Here is a 16,503-nt window from a genome sequence, read left to right on the forward strand (position 1 = left end):
TGTGTGTGTGTGTGTGTGTGTGTGTGTGTGTGTGTGTGTGTGTGTGTTTTAACCGTAGCTTCATCCTCAACACATCTCCTGTTGGTCTCTGCTTTGCCTCCAGATCCACATCATTGACTTTGATGACGAGAATAACATCATTAATAAGAATGTCCTCCTGCACCAAGCTGGGGAGATATGGCACATTGGCGCCAGTCCTGCAGATAAGGCTGTGCTTACCACCTGCTATAACAAAAGTGAGTCCTACTGTTTCCTTCTGTCTCTGGCTCCATTCACTGCCTCTGAGATGTGTATCCTCTCTCTCTCTCTCTCTCTCTCTCTCTCTTCTTTCTTTTTTGTTTTCCCGTCTTTAACTTCATCTTCCTTTTCTTTTGCTCTTCCTGTTTCTCTCCTCATGTAACGACCTCATGCAGTTTAGTTGAGAATCATAACGTGTAATCTGTCTTCAACAGGTGATCGATAACCGACGGCAGCAATTTAGAAGTCATGTTTGGACGCCGATATAATCAATACTAATGTGTGGACATGATGACCCACATGAGGGACAAGGGCAGCGGTTGCAAAGTCACCGTCAGGCAGGAGAAAATCTTTGAAGGTTGCATGCACATCATCCGTGCATTAATGGAATGCGGCCTTCTACTTGCATAACTTCACGGAGACTTCAGTGCTTCATTTACACACAATCGGTGTGTAAAAAAAACTGGTCGTGGCCAAAGGAACAGTTTAGTTGAGACATGTCGTCCTTACATTCACATTTTGATACATGGTCATGTTTTATTCCAGCACTGCTCCATAGACTCTCGTGCAATGGTTTACTATTTTCTTCATGTTCAGTTAAGTGGAATTGGAGCTTGTCATGGTTAAACCTTGTGTAATAGTGATACTTGTTACCCAGACCTCAAACATTACGTCTCTATGTAAAAACCTCTGGAGCTAACATTAGCAGAGTACGTTAGCACATTATAAACTTGTGTCGGCACGTCTATGCGATGCTAGCTACAGTCGGTACTGAATGTATTTAATGATTGTAGGAGGGAATAAAGAGGAACAGTGTTGTTCCTTCATTTCATTGTCTTCTGTCTGGATCTCCAGGTGATGAGGTGGTTCACCTTCACACTGTGATCTGTAGCTTTAGCTTCTGTCTTTATCTTTTCAACCTGTTTTCACTGCTCAATCAGATTGCAGAAGAGTCAATTAGGGCCGAAAGTTGTATTTTCAACCACCAAGTGTCAATTCCAATTAGAGTTTCAGATCTTGCCAGTGGCAACATTTTTCCCAGTGTCTGAGATTGCGTCATACATATAGGAGCAGAGTGCACTGGGGTAGATACCATACCCCCCCAGCAACTTTTTCCCTTGCTCCCTCTCATCTCCCCCGCTGTCTCTCGAGCTCTGTCAGCTAAGCTCTCCATGCTCGAGCCACTCTGGACCGGGCTGAAGCTCAGAAGGCCCACCATGCACTGCTGCGCACACCACACACTCGCACATGGAACAACATGTATACGCATAAACACACACACAAGCGTGTTCGTATTCCATACTGCCTCCCACTGGCACTCCAGTATGTGAGCAAGCAAAGGCTTTTGTTCAAGATGATTGCTTGCCCACTTACTCCAAGTGCGCGGTTGTCTGAAACCACTCAAGAGCCCATGGACTCGCACCACGTTGCTTTTTAATTTGAGAAATAGGCCCAACGCCAGTGTTTCATAGCCCGACGCCTGCCCACACACTGTCAATATCTACACCAAAAAGAAATTAGGCTCTTTGCTCGCTCTCTTCCTGCCCTCTCTGTCTCTGTGTGTCTCTCTCTCCTCTCTCTCTGTGATTGGTTATACCCTCCAGCCTCAAACTTTTAGTCCTGTATCAATTCTACATTTACTCCACTGGTTCCAATTAGCAGTGCTGGTGTAGATGTGCCAAAATAACTCATTTGTGATGTGTATTTTGGGGGAAAGTGTGTCCACGTCACCGTATTGGCGCCTGTCCACCACACACATACACAGTACTCTAACAAACTGTGAATGACTGTGTGTTGTCCTCCCCCCCCCCCAGCCAGTGACAGCAGAGTGGTGTCCTGCGGAGCAGTGTGGCGGATGCCCTGTGATTGGGAGACAGGAAGCCCTGAGTCACCTGACGACTCCGCCCACAACCCCCAAACCCTGGAGTTGCTCTGTCACCTGGACGACAGCGCCCACAGCAACGCTGCCTGGTAGGTGTTGCTGGGGAACAGCCACACTCCCAGTACAAGTGATGCAAGCGCAACAATTGTCTTCCTGTGCATACATGCATATTTATGTTGAGGTATTTAGCAGACGCTTTTATCCAAAGCGACTTACAATTCAGATTCTATCACATTTCTACACTGTAGGCACAACTACGGGAGCAATTTTGGGGTTAAGTGTCTTGCTCAAGGGCACATCGACATGCGACTAGCAGAGCCGGAGCCGGGGATTGAACCGCCGACCCTCTGATTGAAGGACGGCCCTGCTATCCACTTAGTCGCCCGTTCCACTTAGTCGCCCGTTATTTGTTTTAAAACAAATATTACAGTGTTTGTCTTTATCTCCCAGTGCTTATTCCCATCTATTGTCATATGAATCTTCATGAAATGTAAAAGAAAATATTTATCCATATATTTAGCAACACCGCTAACCCCCTAAAAACACCAATAAGGGTCTTTAAATACAATGGAACATCATGTCTTGGTTATCTTTGTACCATGAACCAGAGGTTCCCAGCTTTTCTGCTTGTTACCCTTTAATAAGTCGCCATGTCTGCTTGTGTTGGCAAGAGCAGTATTAGAAAACAGAAAAACATTTTAAATGTATGTTCTATAAAATAACGTTGTCTTGTAATGGACCAGATGTTATTTTTAGAAATATTTAGTACGCCGTCTAATGTTAGCAAAGTGCAGCACCAAAATCTACCACTAGTAGACGAGCCAGCACACACACGCGCACGCACACACGCGTACCTTACCAACAGCGCACTGTCACGCTACTCTAACCAAGAGGGAACTTGTGTTTCTGGTCATTTTAAAAACACTAAAATGGAATAGAAAATTTACTTTGAAGGTCTTCACCAGTATATTACTTCAAATGTGCTTTTAAATTTTTTTTAAAGAAATTGCCAAGAGGGGACTTGCATCTTTGAGTGATGCCTACCTGTCAAAGAGGGGACTTCACTATATAGTGGAGTTGCATGCACCTAGTATTTCCACACACACACACACACACACACACACACACACACACACACTCTGTAAAATTTTTAGGAAACTCTGTTTGGGTGAAAAAAAATAACTAGTCTGTTTCATATCAAATGACCCTGTGAGGGACCAGGGTACGCATAAAGCTGGGAGAGCAGGTAAAGTAAAAAAAAAAAAAAGAGGATTTTATTCACCCTAAGTATGTACACTAATTAGAATGTGTAACAAAATCAAGCAAAAGTGACAAATCAGAATAACTGTATAAACTTAACATAATTACACTAAAATCTAAGTACAACATAATTAAACAGAACTTAGTTTAAACAACATAGTGAGTTCTCTTCTGAACAAGGGACACTAAATTCTCCATCTCCTAACTGCATGATATATACTGTGCTGGCCAGTTCATAGTTAATTGCAGGGGTGTGAAGACATTCCTCCGCTGTGGTGCAGATGTAAAGGCTCCTGACAACACCCCTCTTGCTGTTGTAGAATGGTACAGTCCAACAATTGTCCAGGCTAATCTATTTAGGGAGGTGTGATGCAGCTGCTCATTCGTTTGCCAGAAGGATGGTTGGCTGGAAAACACTGACAGGAAAGTTAACACTTTCATCAACCTTAACTTAACACTACTTGATAGCGTGCACTCAATCTCGTCAGCCAATAAAGTCAGCCAAAACAAGTGTCTTTATGTCTCGTATCACAACCCAAATAATAGTGAAACAGGACCTTCCCTATGCCTGGTTTGGCCAGTTTGCAGCCGCCACAGACCTGCACAAAGTTGTGGATAGTTGTGGATGTCTCTGCTGGAACTGCTGCAGAGACGGTGTTTTCCCCTGAAGTTGGCAGACAGACAAGGGGGGAGTGCTCCACTTCTTTTCCCCCTTACTTCAGAACATGTAGACAAACCTCTGTTTTTACCGGCGACGTTGCTCAATACTACACTTTCACTATTGCGGTGACCACTCAGAGCGAGTGCCCGTTTAGAGCAGGCAGATTGCCTGGCCCCCCGACACTGCTGTCGACGAACCGGTCATCGCTCGTTGAGTCCAGGGAAGTAAAGAGTTTAGTTGTAACGTTAGAATATCCAGCATCCAACAGCTAAAGTGAACTGCAGCTGACAACATGCTCCATTTAGTCTTTGGAGCCCCCCTCCCCCTGCACAGAGCACTTTTATTCAAAGTTGATCAATATTCAACGTGTCGCATGTCCAAACTGACACTGCACGTCCTTTGGTCCCCAGCAACACACCCACCAAAGTGTGAGGTAGATCGGATGAATGGTCCTAGAGATATGCGAAGGACACACACACACATACTCTCTCTCACACACACACACACACATACATACATACATACATACATACATACATACATACATAATTACATACATACATACATATGAGCAGACAGAGATTGCTTGTTTTACTGTTGGATTTCACTATTCTTATACCTTTTTGAAATAAAAAGAAGCTGTTTACCGGCACACACATTTCTCTGCTTTTTCCTGTTTGTCAGACAATAGCCTTCATCAAGACCCTTCAGCTTAACTGCAACTATATTTTGTATAGAGTGTCAGTGGCGTAAGGACACGAGTAAATGAAAACAGTGCCCCCTTTTAATTCATTCAATCGACAATCAAATTGTGACACCAAGAATCGGAATCGAATCGTGAGATTCTTAATAATTCCCAACCCTAGTATCCTTTAAAGACAGCTTTTCCTTACTGAGCTGACAGTAACACAAAGAAAAAAATATACACTGAAAAGACTGGCTAATGTAGATAATTACTTCATTTGTCTTTGTCTAATTCTGTCCCCCATCACTATCATTAGGGAATGGGGTATATTGATGGCCAGTATAAATAGGAGGACTAATTACAGGGACAAACTATTGCAATGTACAGTATGCGAACCTATCCTGTGGTCCCCATTACCTGGTTTGAAGGTTTGGTGAGTGTGATGCTCCCATTCATACATCAAATAGAGCCAATTGTGTCCGGCCTCATTTCGCTCAGCAGTGTTCTGAAAAGCCTTGGCAGAGACTTTGCTGTTTGACTCGCCCAGTTTAAACAAAGAAACAAACAACCCACAGGCAGTTTTTGGCAGGATTTCTCTCATGTCATGAGATTAGGAATCCTGAAACTAAACGGGAGCCATTTAGAAACCCACAGTGAGCATTGAAAAACACACCAGATGGACATGCCATAGCGCACGCTCTCCACACCATTACATTCCTCTCCTCTTTCTCTTATCTCCCTCTCTTTCCCTGCATCGCGCCTCCATAGTGAGAGTTTTCATTTCGCTGGCGCAGACTATTGACTGGCCCACATCTCAGGGTCTAGTTTCGGCCCCCGATTCCTTTTGTCTCTCAGTCAGAGGAGCTCCTGTGCACAATGCATCGCCATAACTCACGCAGATGCGAGTGAAAAAAATCAATGGTCATGGCCCTTTTTTTAGTCCACTGCTCGACGGCTGCCTCGTGATTGCTATCATTTTCAGAGGCGCCAATCAGTTAGTGTGATGCATTCCGTAGCAGGTGTCTACGGCGTGGGGGGGGGGATTAGATGGAGAGAGAGTGAGGAAGAGGGGAGAGAGAAAGATGGAGAGAAGCTCACAGAGAGGAGCACAAAAGAAGGATGAGAGAGATTGAGTTTGCGCAACTTTGTGTGCGTTTTGTCGCCCGTGGAAAGAGGTGTGTGTGTGTGTGTGTGTGTGTGTGTGTGTGTGTGTGTGCGTGTGTGTGTCAGAGGGTAGGTCAAGCAAGGCTGCTGGGTAAAGATTGATGTTTGTGGGCTCCCCCATCTTAACACCCTGAGAGCTGTAACCCTCACAAGGGCAGCACACTGTGTGCGGGTGTGTGTCTGTGTGTGTGTGTGTGTGTGCGTGCGGGTGCTTTCGGTGCTCTGAAGCCTGTAGCCTCTGCTGTTCACTATTGGCTCCCCTAGATGGATGGCTTTGGTCTGCTGACCACCTCCTCCATCTCTCTATGACACACACACACACACACACTTATCCCCACTCACTGATAATACTGGCAGCATGCACCAGCCTGTGTGTGTACGTGTGTTTGTGTGTGCGCATGTTTGTGTGTGTAAGCAGACAAAGAGTAAAGAGATTGGAGTTTGTACTCTTATGAGGCTTGTATATGTGTGTGTGTGTGTGTGTGTGTGTGTGTGTTTGTTCACCAGCCCGTGTGTTTTGCTTTCCGCCCTGCGTCCTTCATCATGTGTGTGTTACCCAGTAGCCATGGTGTCCCTCCACTCCACCAACAATAACACTTTCTCCTTCCTCCAAATCCCCTCATTGTTTGGGTGGGCAAACATTTGAGCCTCTGTCCTGTTGTGAGGCGTGCTCTGAATGGAAATATCTGCAAAATGCAACCACAAAAAATAACAAAGCTAGGTGAAAATCAGGTTTATCGTTGCTTGTGTGTGCACCATGCGTGCTCTCTTCTTTCTTCTTCTTCTCTCACTTGGTTTCGATTGGGTTGAGCAAATCGATTCCCGTGGAGCCATTTGAGCCAATCAGGGCCCTAGGAGGGAATGGTAAAGCGCAAAAGGCAACGAGGTTGATTTTCTAAAGTGGGGTGTGACAGGAGGGGGTAGGAGGTGTTTGTGGATGTGATTGTGTGCGTGCGTGCATGTGCACGTGCACATGTGTAGGCCGATTTCTTTACGAAGCATGGTTTATACTGTGAGGGTCCCCTGGTCCCAATCAATTGGACCTCTCTCATGCAGACAATTAGACCTGTGTGTGATGGGGGCTATCAGACGATTACAGGGGCTGTTGCGATCCAGCCCTTTCAACCACATCTTAGATTAAACGCCATGATGCAGGCATTGCACTGCAGTTTGCAGGTTTGGTGTTGTTTTTCCAGCAGGTGCTGGTCCAAAAATAATTTGGGCGCTTGCATTAAAGGCTAACTCCAATTACGTGATGAATAAATAACACAAAATTGCGAGATACTTCCTGGGAATATTTCGCATCAAAGTTATTCTTACAGGCAGCACTTTTCTATAAAAGGTTCCAATAGATTCTTGCAGGCAGGTTCCTATTGACCCAGAGCAGCGTCTGAGGTAAACTGTTGTATAGCCTAAAGCTACTGTAAGCTTAGTTATTGAGTTTCCTTTTAGTGAAATGCTCTGGTAAACAGTTACAAAGTGTATATGTCCTTTATTGAAACAATATAATGATGGGCAAATTAACTTTACCCTTGTGTCTTTTACTCTCTTCAATAAAAAGGAGCAAGGAGAGATAAAAGGGCAGAGCTTAGCCTATCTGGGTATTTAACCAGGAGCCAGTGTTGTGTCAAATCCTGTTCCCTTTCGCTCTCTGTGTTTGGAGATAGGATAAGTTTGGGTTGAGATAAAGCTCTCAGAAAAGGCCTGGTTGCGGGTAGCTATACATTTTCAACTTTTTCGAGAGGCGTGTCGCATAGTAGGAGTGTCCTGTATTAGGCCTGCAGATTAAAAGAAAAATATTTACTTATATGAAAATAAGTAAATAAATAACTATGAAAAGATAAACAAAAATAAATAAATTAGTAGGTTTATATGAAAAAATAAATATACGTATTAAAAAGTCATAAATAAATAAATATAAAAATGCGTATAATTTTATATTCAGTTATTTATCTTTATATTTCCATATTTATTTATTAATTATTTTATTTATTTATCTTCATATTTTCACATTTTTTTATTTACTTAATTATTGTTCTTTATTTTTCCACATTTGTTTTCTTATTCTTTTGCAGATTTATTCTTTATTATGCACTCCTGTGACTCCATACAGTACAAGCCTAATGGCAAAAATACTTTCTAAACAACTGAACTAAAAGCTCACACACACTCTCACTCATACACACCGCCCCTGGTGTTCCTGTATCCGTGCTAAAATCTCACTCGGAAGGAGGAAAGACATGCACACACTCTGTTTGTGTTGGCTGTTGGCTTTGCGTGTAAGGCGCTGGGATTCAACTCATATGGATGCAAAGCACAGTAAAGAGGGGTAACAATGTGAAGAGCAAGAGCCAGAGCGAGAGACAAAGAGCGGGAGAAGTGCCTCTGCCAGACATAGATATATGGGGCTGTAAAACCTCCATAGCTCTCCCCGACACTATTTACATACCATTCCAGTAGCCGGAGAGCCAGCTTGTTGCAGAGCTCAAGGTCAAATGCACATAACTTCTATTCTTCAATAAGAGAGGAAGGCAATATGAGATACTGTACACCTGCACCGCCTCTCCCTCTTCCTTGCATGAATTAATTGATACTATAGGGAATCATGCAGTGTGTAAATCTCAAAGTGGTGAGTGCATTTTAATTGGTCCTATGGCGTGCTGATTTATGTGTTGGGAGTGTGTGTGCGTGGTATCTGACGCGCTGCAGTATCCATCTATAAGGGCCGTGAGCTCCTCCTCTCCACATGTGGAAGTGTCCTTGAGCGAGACACTGAAGTTGTTTCTGAGATGCTTTACAGTAGCTCACATCTCCAAATGCTTAGGATGCGTTAAACACAGAGGTTGAGTTTTGCTACGTTGCGCTGTAGACAGTACGATTGTACGTGATGACATAAATTAAGTTTACCTTGTTTTTTTGTATTATTTTTTAAGGTTAAGCCTTTGTGGTTATTTAGGCGTTTAGAAATCTCACACGGTCTGACAACGACTTGGTCTCTATGGCCAACAGCCACTATTTCCGGGGATCGGGTTAGCCAGCGGACTTCCTCTTCTGTGAGCCGGTCAATTGTCCGATTAGTAACTTGAGATGGGGAGTTGTTTCACAAGTAGACAATTTACAAGCTAATAAAAAGCTAAGTCATCGTCGGACAGTAGACAATGAGTTCTGAGATTTCAGCCAAAACTTTCCGCATCTTTTTGCTCTCCATTGGACTGTTTGCCTGCATGCAACCAAAACTCACTCAAACGTGATCGGTCAAAACTACTCGGACCACAAACGGAAACCAGAACGCTCCAGAGACCAAAATCTTGTCCCGTTGTGTACAGATTCGGAATCTGTTCATAGAAGTGAGTGTTAAAGTGGTTAAGGTTAAAGGTTCGATTAGGTTAGGTTAGTCATTCACTCAGCTGTAGTCAAGTAACCTGAATTTATTGGTTATTAAAACTATCCAATGAAATTCCTAGCAGTTGATTAGTTAATAGGCTCTCTGCTTGCTGGTGTCAGTGCTGATGATCTGCCGGTTTCATTTTGCATCATGTTATTTTCAGACGAAAGCTTTCATTCATGGTAACGCACTCTCAGTTTGCGCACTGGGTTGTCGTCGGCGACAGCATCAAAGAGAAACTGCCCACTCTGATATTCATTACAGCAGAATGATTTGGTTTCTGTCCAAGGCTCCGCCAGTCGGTGTCGGGTTCTAGAGTTTCCCCTTCGGCCATATCCTCCCCGTTGCTGCTGCAGCCTCGAGTGGCCTCTCTCCGGCTGAATATCCAAGTCGGCCAAAACCATGGACTGTATATAAGAAGGGGACGTAGTCATGGTGTCGTCACCCATTGCTTTGTGGACTGCTGTTTTGAAGCCTCGAGTTTGTCAATTTTGCTGTCGCCATCTTGGAATACGCCCGCCACTATGTTGTTTTTTTCGCAACCAATGAACAAACGTTACCATATTAGGAATGCAGAGAAGTGATGTAGAGACGCCGTATACGGCTCTGGTAACAGTGATCTGTCAATCACAGTAAGCCCGCCCTATAGCATACTTTATGGTCTATTTGACTCTAAATGGACCATCATTTACTAAATGAACATCATGCTGTATTGAAGAAGACTTGAAACTAGAGATTGAGACCATAAACTCATCTTTACAATGTTTACTGAGGTAATAAATCAAGAGAGAAGTAGAGTCGTTTTCTCATAGACTTCTATACAACCAGAGGAGTCGCCCATTGTCAAAATCCTCGTCCATGACATCCTCTGCACTCATATTTTGGGGCGTCTTTTTCGCTGCTGAAAACTAGTTTGCAATACGAGCGAAGAGAACAAGGACGTTTTTTTAGCAGCATTGTGCCACGAAGCTGAAGTAGCACTCTGAAGTTCTACCTTGCCTCTGAAGACGTCACTGGATGCCGGGAGAACAACAGACTTTGGTGTTGCACCACAGAGAACAGGAACATCGGCAAGAACTGCAGCCGTTTTTTTACACTGTCCCTAACTCCGATAGATGGAGATAAGTTTGAAAATCAGTGAATTTTCCTGTGTTGGCTAAACAGGCTACAGCCTGGTGAGTATTTCTTAGATAATAATCACAAATAAAATGTGATAAATGAGATATTTTCCTCAAATCGTTTTGTCCATGTTGTTATGCATATTTAAGGGTGAAGATACCCACTGGATTTGGCTTCAGCTGAATTTAACAATACATTTTTTGCACAGAATGAGATCCGGATTTTGCCTCCCATCTTTTATAGTGTAGTGGTGTGTGGAAGAGATGGCTTCATGGCCAGTATGGAGAGGAGGAATGATCACAGCTAAACTGATTTCAACAACTTTCAATGTGCGTATTGCATACATGTATATTGTATTATGACAGACTTAAAAACAAACCTATCCCTTAAGGGTAGGCTACATATTCAGGCAACAAATAGAAGTCAATGTTGTTTCCTCTTCAGCGACAAAATGATGTGTGTGAGTGAGTGTGCGTGTGTTCCCCATGGCATTGTGCTCCACAGGAGGGCAGTAAAATCTGTCCCTCAGCAGTCATGATTTTACAGCCCTGATAAACACCGCCCCTCTCTCCCTCTCCCTGCTCCACCTTTTTCTAATAGGACTGTGCATATTTGAAATTTGGATTAAATCCAAAAGCAAACTTTTGACTCCCCTCCCTTGCTCCATCATTTTTGTTTTATCTCCCGCGAACACTCACCTTCTTTAATATAACACACGCTCTCCGTCAAACACAGGGCATTGTTGCTGCTGCTGCTTCAAGTTGACAAATGAGTCCGAGGAAATAGAGTCGTCTAATGGACCAAACTCCTAAAATAAATGGCGTCCTTTCGTAAACCGGCGACAACGGCTTTACAGCTGTGATGGGCTCAGACATCCAAACCTTCAGCCAGACCACGTGTGCACCTCTGACATTTTACATCCTTTAACCCAGATTAGACACTTTTTATTTTTTTAAGTCAAACCCCTTAACAAGCATATAGCAGCTTTCCCAGGCCAAGGTTAAGTTTAGCTTATTGCCGGGTCTCTGACTGCACTGACATATTGCTTTTAAAGCCGACAGGACTCAGACTTCAAAGCACAGCTTTCTCACTTGGGTTGTGTCCTCTTTCTTATCCTGTGTAGTTGTGTTTCTGCCGACACTGCAGAGCTGTTAGGCCTACCCAAACTGAGGAGAACAAACGGCAAATAGAATACGAGTGATCAAATCAACACCAAGGGAAGTGTAAAGCAACAGTTTAGGCTCCAGTGTGTCAGGTCTGGTGAGGCCCCTATGGCTCGCGTGCAAAATACATATTTTAAGCCGAGCGCAAGAAGCATGCAGCGAGGAATCAATACTCTGCAGAAAGTAGTATGCAGGGAGGAATCAAAGCTAAGTATGCAGTAAGAGCTACCATTTCTTTCATACCACTGAGGCGAGGCTGTACCCACTGCTGTGTTTGAACACTAGATTGACAGAATTGGGCTGCTGGATTCGCCAAAAAGTGCTCTGTGCTAAACGTGCAGAGCTCTGTTGTATGCTAATGTCACTGTCTTGAGCAAATAGTGATTAGCTGCAGGTTAAAGATGCTACAGGCACCGTTGGACTCTTTTGAGGGACTGCGTGAACAGTGAAACAACAACAACCTCCTCCTCTGGCTGATGGTAGTTACACCAACACCTACTGTAAGTCTGGGTTACAGAAGCTTCCAAAATATAAAAGAATTGTATTGTAACTATGGGAATGTATTTGGAATTACAAAAAATTTGAAATTAGAAGAACTGGGGACAATGTGGTAATGGAGAAATATTTCTTTTTTAACGGAGGTGGTCACATCATGCTCATTTTCCAGGTTCATACTTGTATTTTGGGTTTCTACTAGAACATGTTTACATGCTTTAATGTTGAAAAACAGATTCTTACACTGTTCGTAACTAGATGTTTTAGCTCCTGTCTTTTTAAGACCCCTTCCTGAAAAAGCCCAAGCTGCTAGCGTGGCTGTAGACTGTTTGTCTTGTTTAATAATTGGCAACAAATCTCAACAATAGTAGAGATGCACCGATACCAATATGCTATATTGGTCTGATACTGACTCAAATAGCTGGATTGGGTATTGGTGACAAAAGTCTGATCTGGTAGTGGATACCATTATTTGAATAAATTACAACTCAGTACATTTATATCTATGAGTTTATTTGTTACATTTTGTTCTACAAAGTTAGGAAAGTAATCTTTAAGTCAAGCCTGATGTTGCCTTACACATGAAAGAATGATCCCGGTCTCTGCCACACAGTCTCTGCCTCACAGTGACGCATACAGATAAATAATGAAACACTGGTATTGGATCAGTTCTCGGCATCGGTCGATACCTAAAGCCCAGGTATCGGTATCAGGACTGAGAAAAGTGAGGTCCATGCATCCCTAATAAAAATAGACCAAAACCAAGAATGAATTGATCCTACTAACAACAGTGTGTGGTTAAAACAGCCATAGAACTCTATTGTTGTCCATAACTATGTGTTGCACTGAATGACATGTTCCTTCATCACCATCAACACACACTGAAGTTTATTTTGACTCAAAATACCTCTGTACCATCTGACAGAAGTACTCACTGGAACACCCGATTAATGCTCTGCTTACAATAGGCCCCAACAATGTATTTGCTTGTGTTAGATGATGAGTAACTTTAGGTCACAGCTATAGGGCCTCGCCGTTTTAGAAAATGGCCGAGCCCTTTCTCTGTCGTAGACGGGAGGGAAATCGGAAGGTATTATTATAAAAGGACCCACAATTTCTTGGTTTGGGGCTTTTGTAATGGAAATTGATCACCAAAAGAAAAATATAGCAACAAACCTGTATAAAACAAACCTGTATAATGTGCAAGATTTCCTTGTTGACACTGCAAATGCAGGATACATGCATTCACATACCTGCACGTATCTAAAAATCAATGTAACTGTGATATTGTACAAGGTGCTGTATTAACAGTCATGTGAATCTGACCAACAAGCTCCATTCGCTCCAGTGCTGCAGCATGTGTGGATGAGCCTGTAAGCATGTTTGACCAACATCTGTATTCTAATTGACTGTGACTTTCTGCTTTTCTGTGTGTGTGTGTGTGTGTGTGTGTGTGTGTGCGCGCATGCGTCTTTGTGTATTTACAGCGTGCTGTGGGAGCCCATGGGGGATGGCAAGCGTGTGATTTCATTGGCTGATAACCATGCACTACTCTGGGACCTGCAGGATAGCTCAACACAGGCCACGGTAACACAGTAACACGCACACACACACTGTAAGCCACAGTACATACACAGGCACGCACACCATATCGCACAATAGCTAACTCATTATTTGATAGCCACCATATCGTCTTTGATTTATCAGGCGCGCACATCCTCTCTGCGACAAAAGAGTGTCCACTATTCATTCTGTCTCTCTCTCTCTCTCTCACACACACACACACACACACACACACACACACACACACACACACACAGTATCTGGGCAGGTTTATAAGATGCAGCCACTTTCATATTATTCTGGCCAAGTCTCTCAACAGTGATAGTAATAGTCTTGTTCAATAAGTAGGAGAAAAGTCATTCACTGGATCTATTTCTTCACAGTCCATTGACCGGTGTCATACATTGTGTTTCACATGAAAATGTAAGAGAGCGGCACTATATGGCCAAATGTGTGGACACTGTAATATATACACGTACAGCGTCGGAAATACACGAGGGCAAAGGGCAAAACTGCCCCTAAGAAATATAATTTTGCCCCTGATATCACTAGGAGAGGGGCAAAAAATGCCCCCGAACTTTCTAAACGAATAAATAAATGGAGCGCTTCTTAATCAGACCTGTGACTGCGAGACTGCGGTCAACTCAGCAGACGCTTAAATTGTAGTGCACCTATATGCTGAAATTCACGGTAAACTCATTCAAACGGCACAGATCGGGAGCGAGCGAAGGACTTTGAAAGTTAGCGGAAAGATTAACGTGAGACAATATCCGGTTTCTTCGGACGAACATCCGGTTTTCAGAATAAGATGCCAACAAAGTATACATATTGCATAATGGAAATTAGATTAAAGTAATTATATTCACATTAAGTATAAAACATGCTACCTGCATCTCGTGAGTTAAAGGGAAAATACACCTAAATTGTGCGTAAAGTGTCTTCATTCTTTGATTTGAGGGTTGCTGGAAATGAATAATACCTGACTGACAGTTAATTAAGATATTTTACTAAGCAAAATCTCTGAACTGAATTTGTACCTTCAAATGGCACATTTTTTTAATTTTTAAGGTGCTATAAAAATGTTTTTCTCAAAAATTCCACACAATGACTAATGCATAAGTTCAGGACGAAAATGGGTAATATCACAATATTTTGAGGTGCTACAAAAATGTTTTTCTCAATAGTTCCATACAATGACTGATGTATATGTAATCAAGGCATCGTTGACTTAATAATTGTTAATAGTTGTTTAAAAAATGTAATAATAACAATAAATAACCACAAATTGAATATGATTGTCTGATTTATGTTTGTTTTTTGTTCAAAAAAATCTAAGAAAACAATTTGAATCTGTAGACTACTGCCTAATAGTCTTATTATTGCCATTTGATGACAATTGCTCATATACTGTAAGCCTAAATAAGTATATTTATTATTTTGAACAATGGTTAAATGTTATTTCACAAGTTTCAAAAAGTGTCCCCAATTTTTTGAAAATGCCCCTGGATTTCAGTCAGTGGGGACAAAAATTGCCCCCAAAAAAATATGTAAATTTCCTACCCTGTACACGTATATGATAGTGAAACGTCTCGTTCCAAAACTGGAGGCATTAATATGCTGCTATCAGTGCCTTTAAAGGAGCTCAGGAACTTAAGCTTAAGTGCTCTCTTTAGGGGTAGTAGGCTACCTTCCACAGGAGTGTGTATGGCTGAGCAATACTATGGCTACTAGAACTTCTGTACAGCTTCATTCAGAATATAAGAAGGTGTTGGGTCTAGTATCAATATCATGTGGAGAGAGAACAGTTCTTGTTGTTTTTTAAAAAGTATAAAACAATGTAATGCTGTCATTTTCCCAGCTAGTTTTGGAAAAATGTGAAATTAAGAGAGAGACTATGGAAGCCCTGAGAGGCAAGTTGGGGAAAAATGTTCTGGTATCCATTTTTCTGATACAAGTCTGATTGAAGTTGTTTTCTCCCTGGTGTTTATGACATGAAGGTTTTGCCAGGATAATCTTTTTAGCTTCCTTAAAAAGTTTTCCCAGGATGAGCTACTTTTTTCCATCAGTGAAAACGTGAGGGGAAAAAAGTTTTACCTTTTTTGTTTTATTGTTTTTGCAAAAATCGTATTCGTTGATGTGTTTGTTGTTGTTATACCAATTTCGGCCACAAGAGGCTGAAGTGCACCACCATCCCATGTTCGAAAAAGGACTAAGAACTTGTATATTATGTATTAAAATTCACCTGGAAGAAAACTTACAAAAACTCTTCTCCACTAATGCATGTACTTGTAAACTAAATTGTAATGTTGTAGATCGTCATCAGCAATTTTAGGCACTTTATATACTTCTGGGTATATTTAATAGCCAATTGTTTTTTTAAAAAGCGTTTCACGTTTTTTAAATTTAAAATCTTCACCTGAAAAGTAACACAGAGTGTCAAATACATATAGTTGTGGAGTAAAAGTGTGACAGGAAACACTGTCAAAAGGCCAAACACAAGCTGTTTTCAGAGAACTGAACTCATTTTACAATGTATTCACACTCAGTCCTGTCTTATTCTTATTATGCAGAAATGCACAGTAATGGCCATTTAAAAAGAGTAAAAATGAATGGAGCACCATTTCACCGGTGTGTGTGTGAGTGCTTCTGGTCAGCTCCCCTGTAGTTGTGTCCTCCCTAATGCAAGGTGAATAGGCTCTTCACTGTGAACTGCCTTGCTCAACCTGCCGGCTTTGCAATTAAAATGCCCATTATGTATTTAAAGACTCAAGATAATGGTGTGTGCGTATGTGTGTGTGTGAGGAAAAAGTAATAGAGCAGTGGTGTGTCAGCCCATGCTTTCGTGTGTGTGTGTGTGTGTGTGTGTGTGTGTGTGTGTGTGTGTGTGTG

At 42.2% G+C, this 16,503-nt stretch overlaps 1 protein-coding gene across 1 annotated transcript in view; it reads left to right on the forward strand.

The window, feature by feature from the left end:
- Positions 1-16,503, forward strand: part of eipr1 (EARP complex and GARP complex interacting protein 1) — a 69,061-nt gene that overhangs the window by 12,181 nt on the left and 40,377 nt on the right. Inside the window, exons 3-5 of the mRNA XM_031876829.1 lie at positions 104-236; positions 2,052-2,208; positions 13,539-13,638. Coding sequence (XP_031732689.1) covers positions 104-236; positions 2,052-2,208; positions 13,539-13,638 — 390 coding nt within the window. The remainder of the gene's footprint in view (positions 1-103; positions 237-2,051; positions 2,209-13,538; positions 13,639-16,503) is intronic.

Source organism: Anarrhichthys ocellatus, unplaced genomic scaffold (genome assembly GCF_004355925.1).
Source record: "Anarrhichthys ocellatus isolate YVR2014 unplaced genomic scaffold, GSC_Weel_1.0 scaffold117, whole genome shotgun sequence".
Classification (NCBI taxonomy): Eukaryota; Metazoa; Chordata; class Actinopteri; order Perciformes; family Anarhichadidae; genus Anarrhichthys; species Anarrhichthys ocellatus.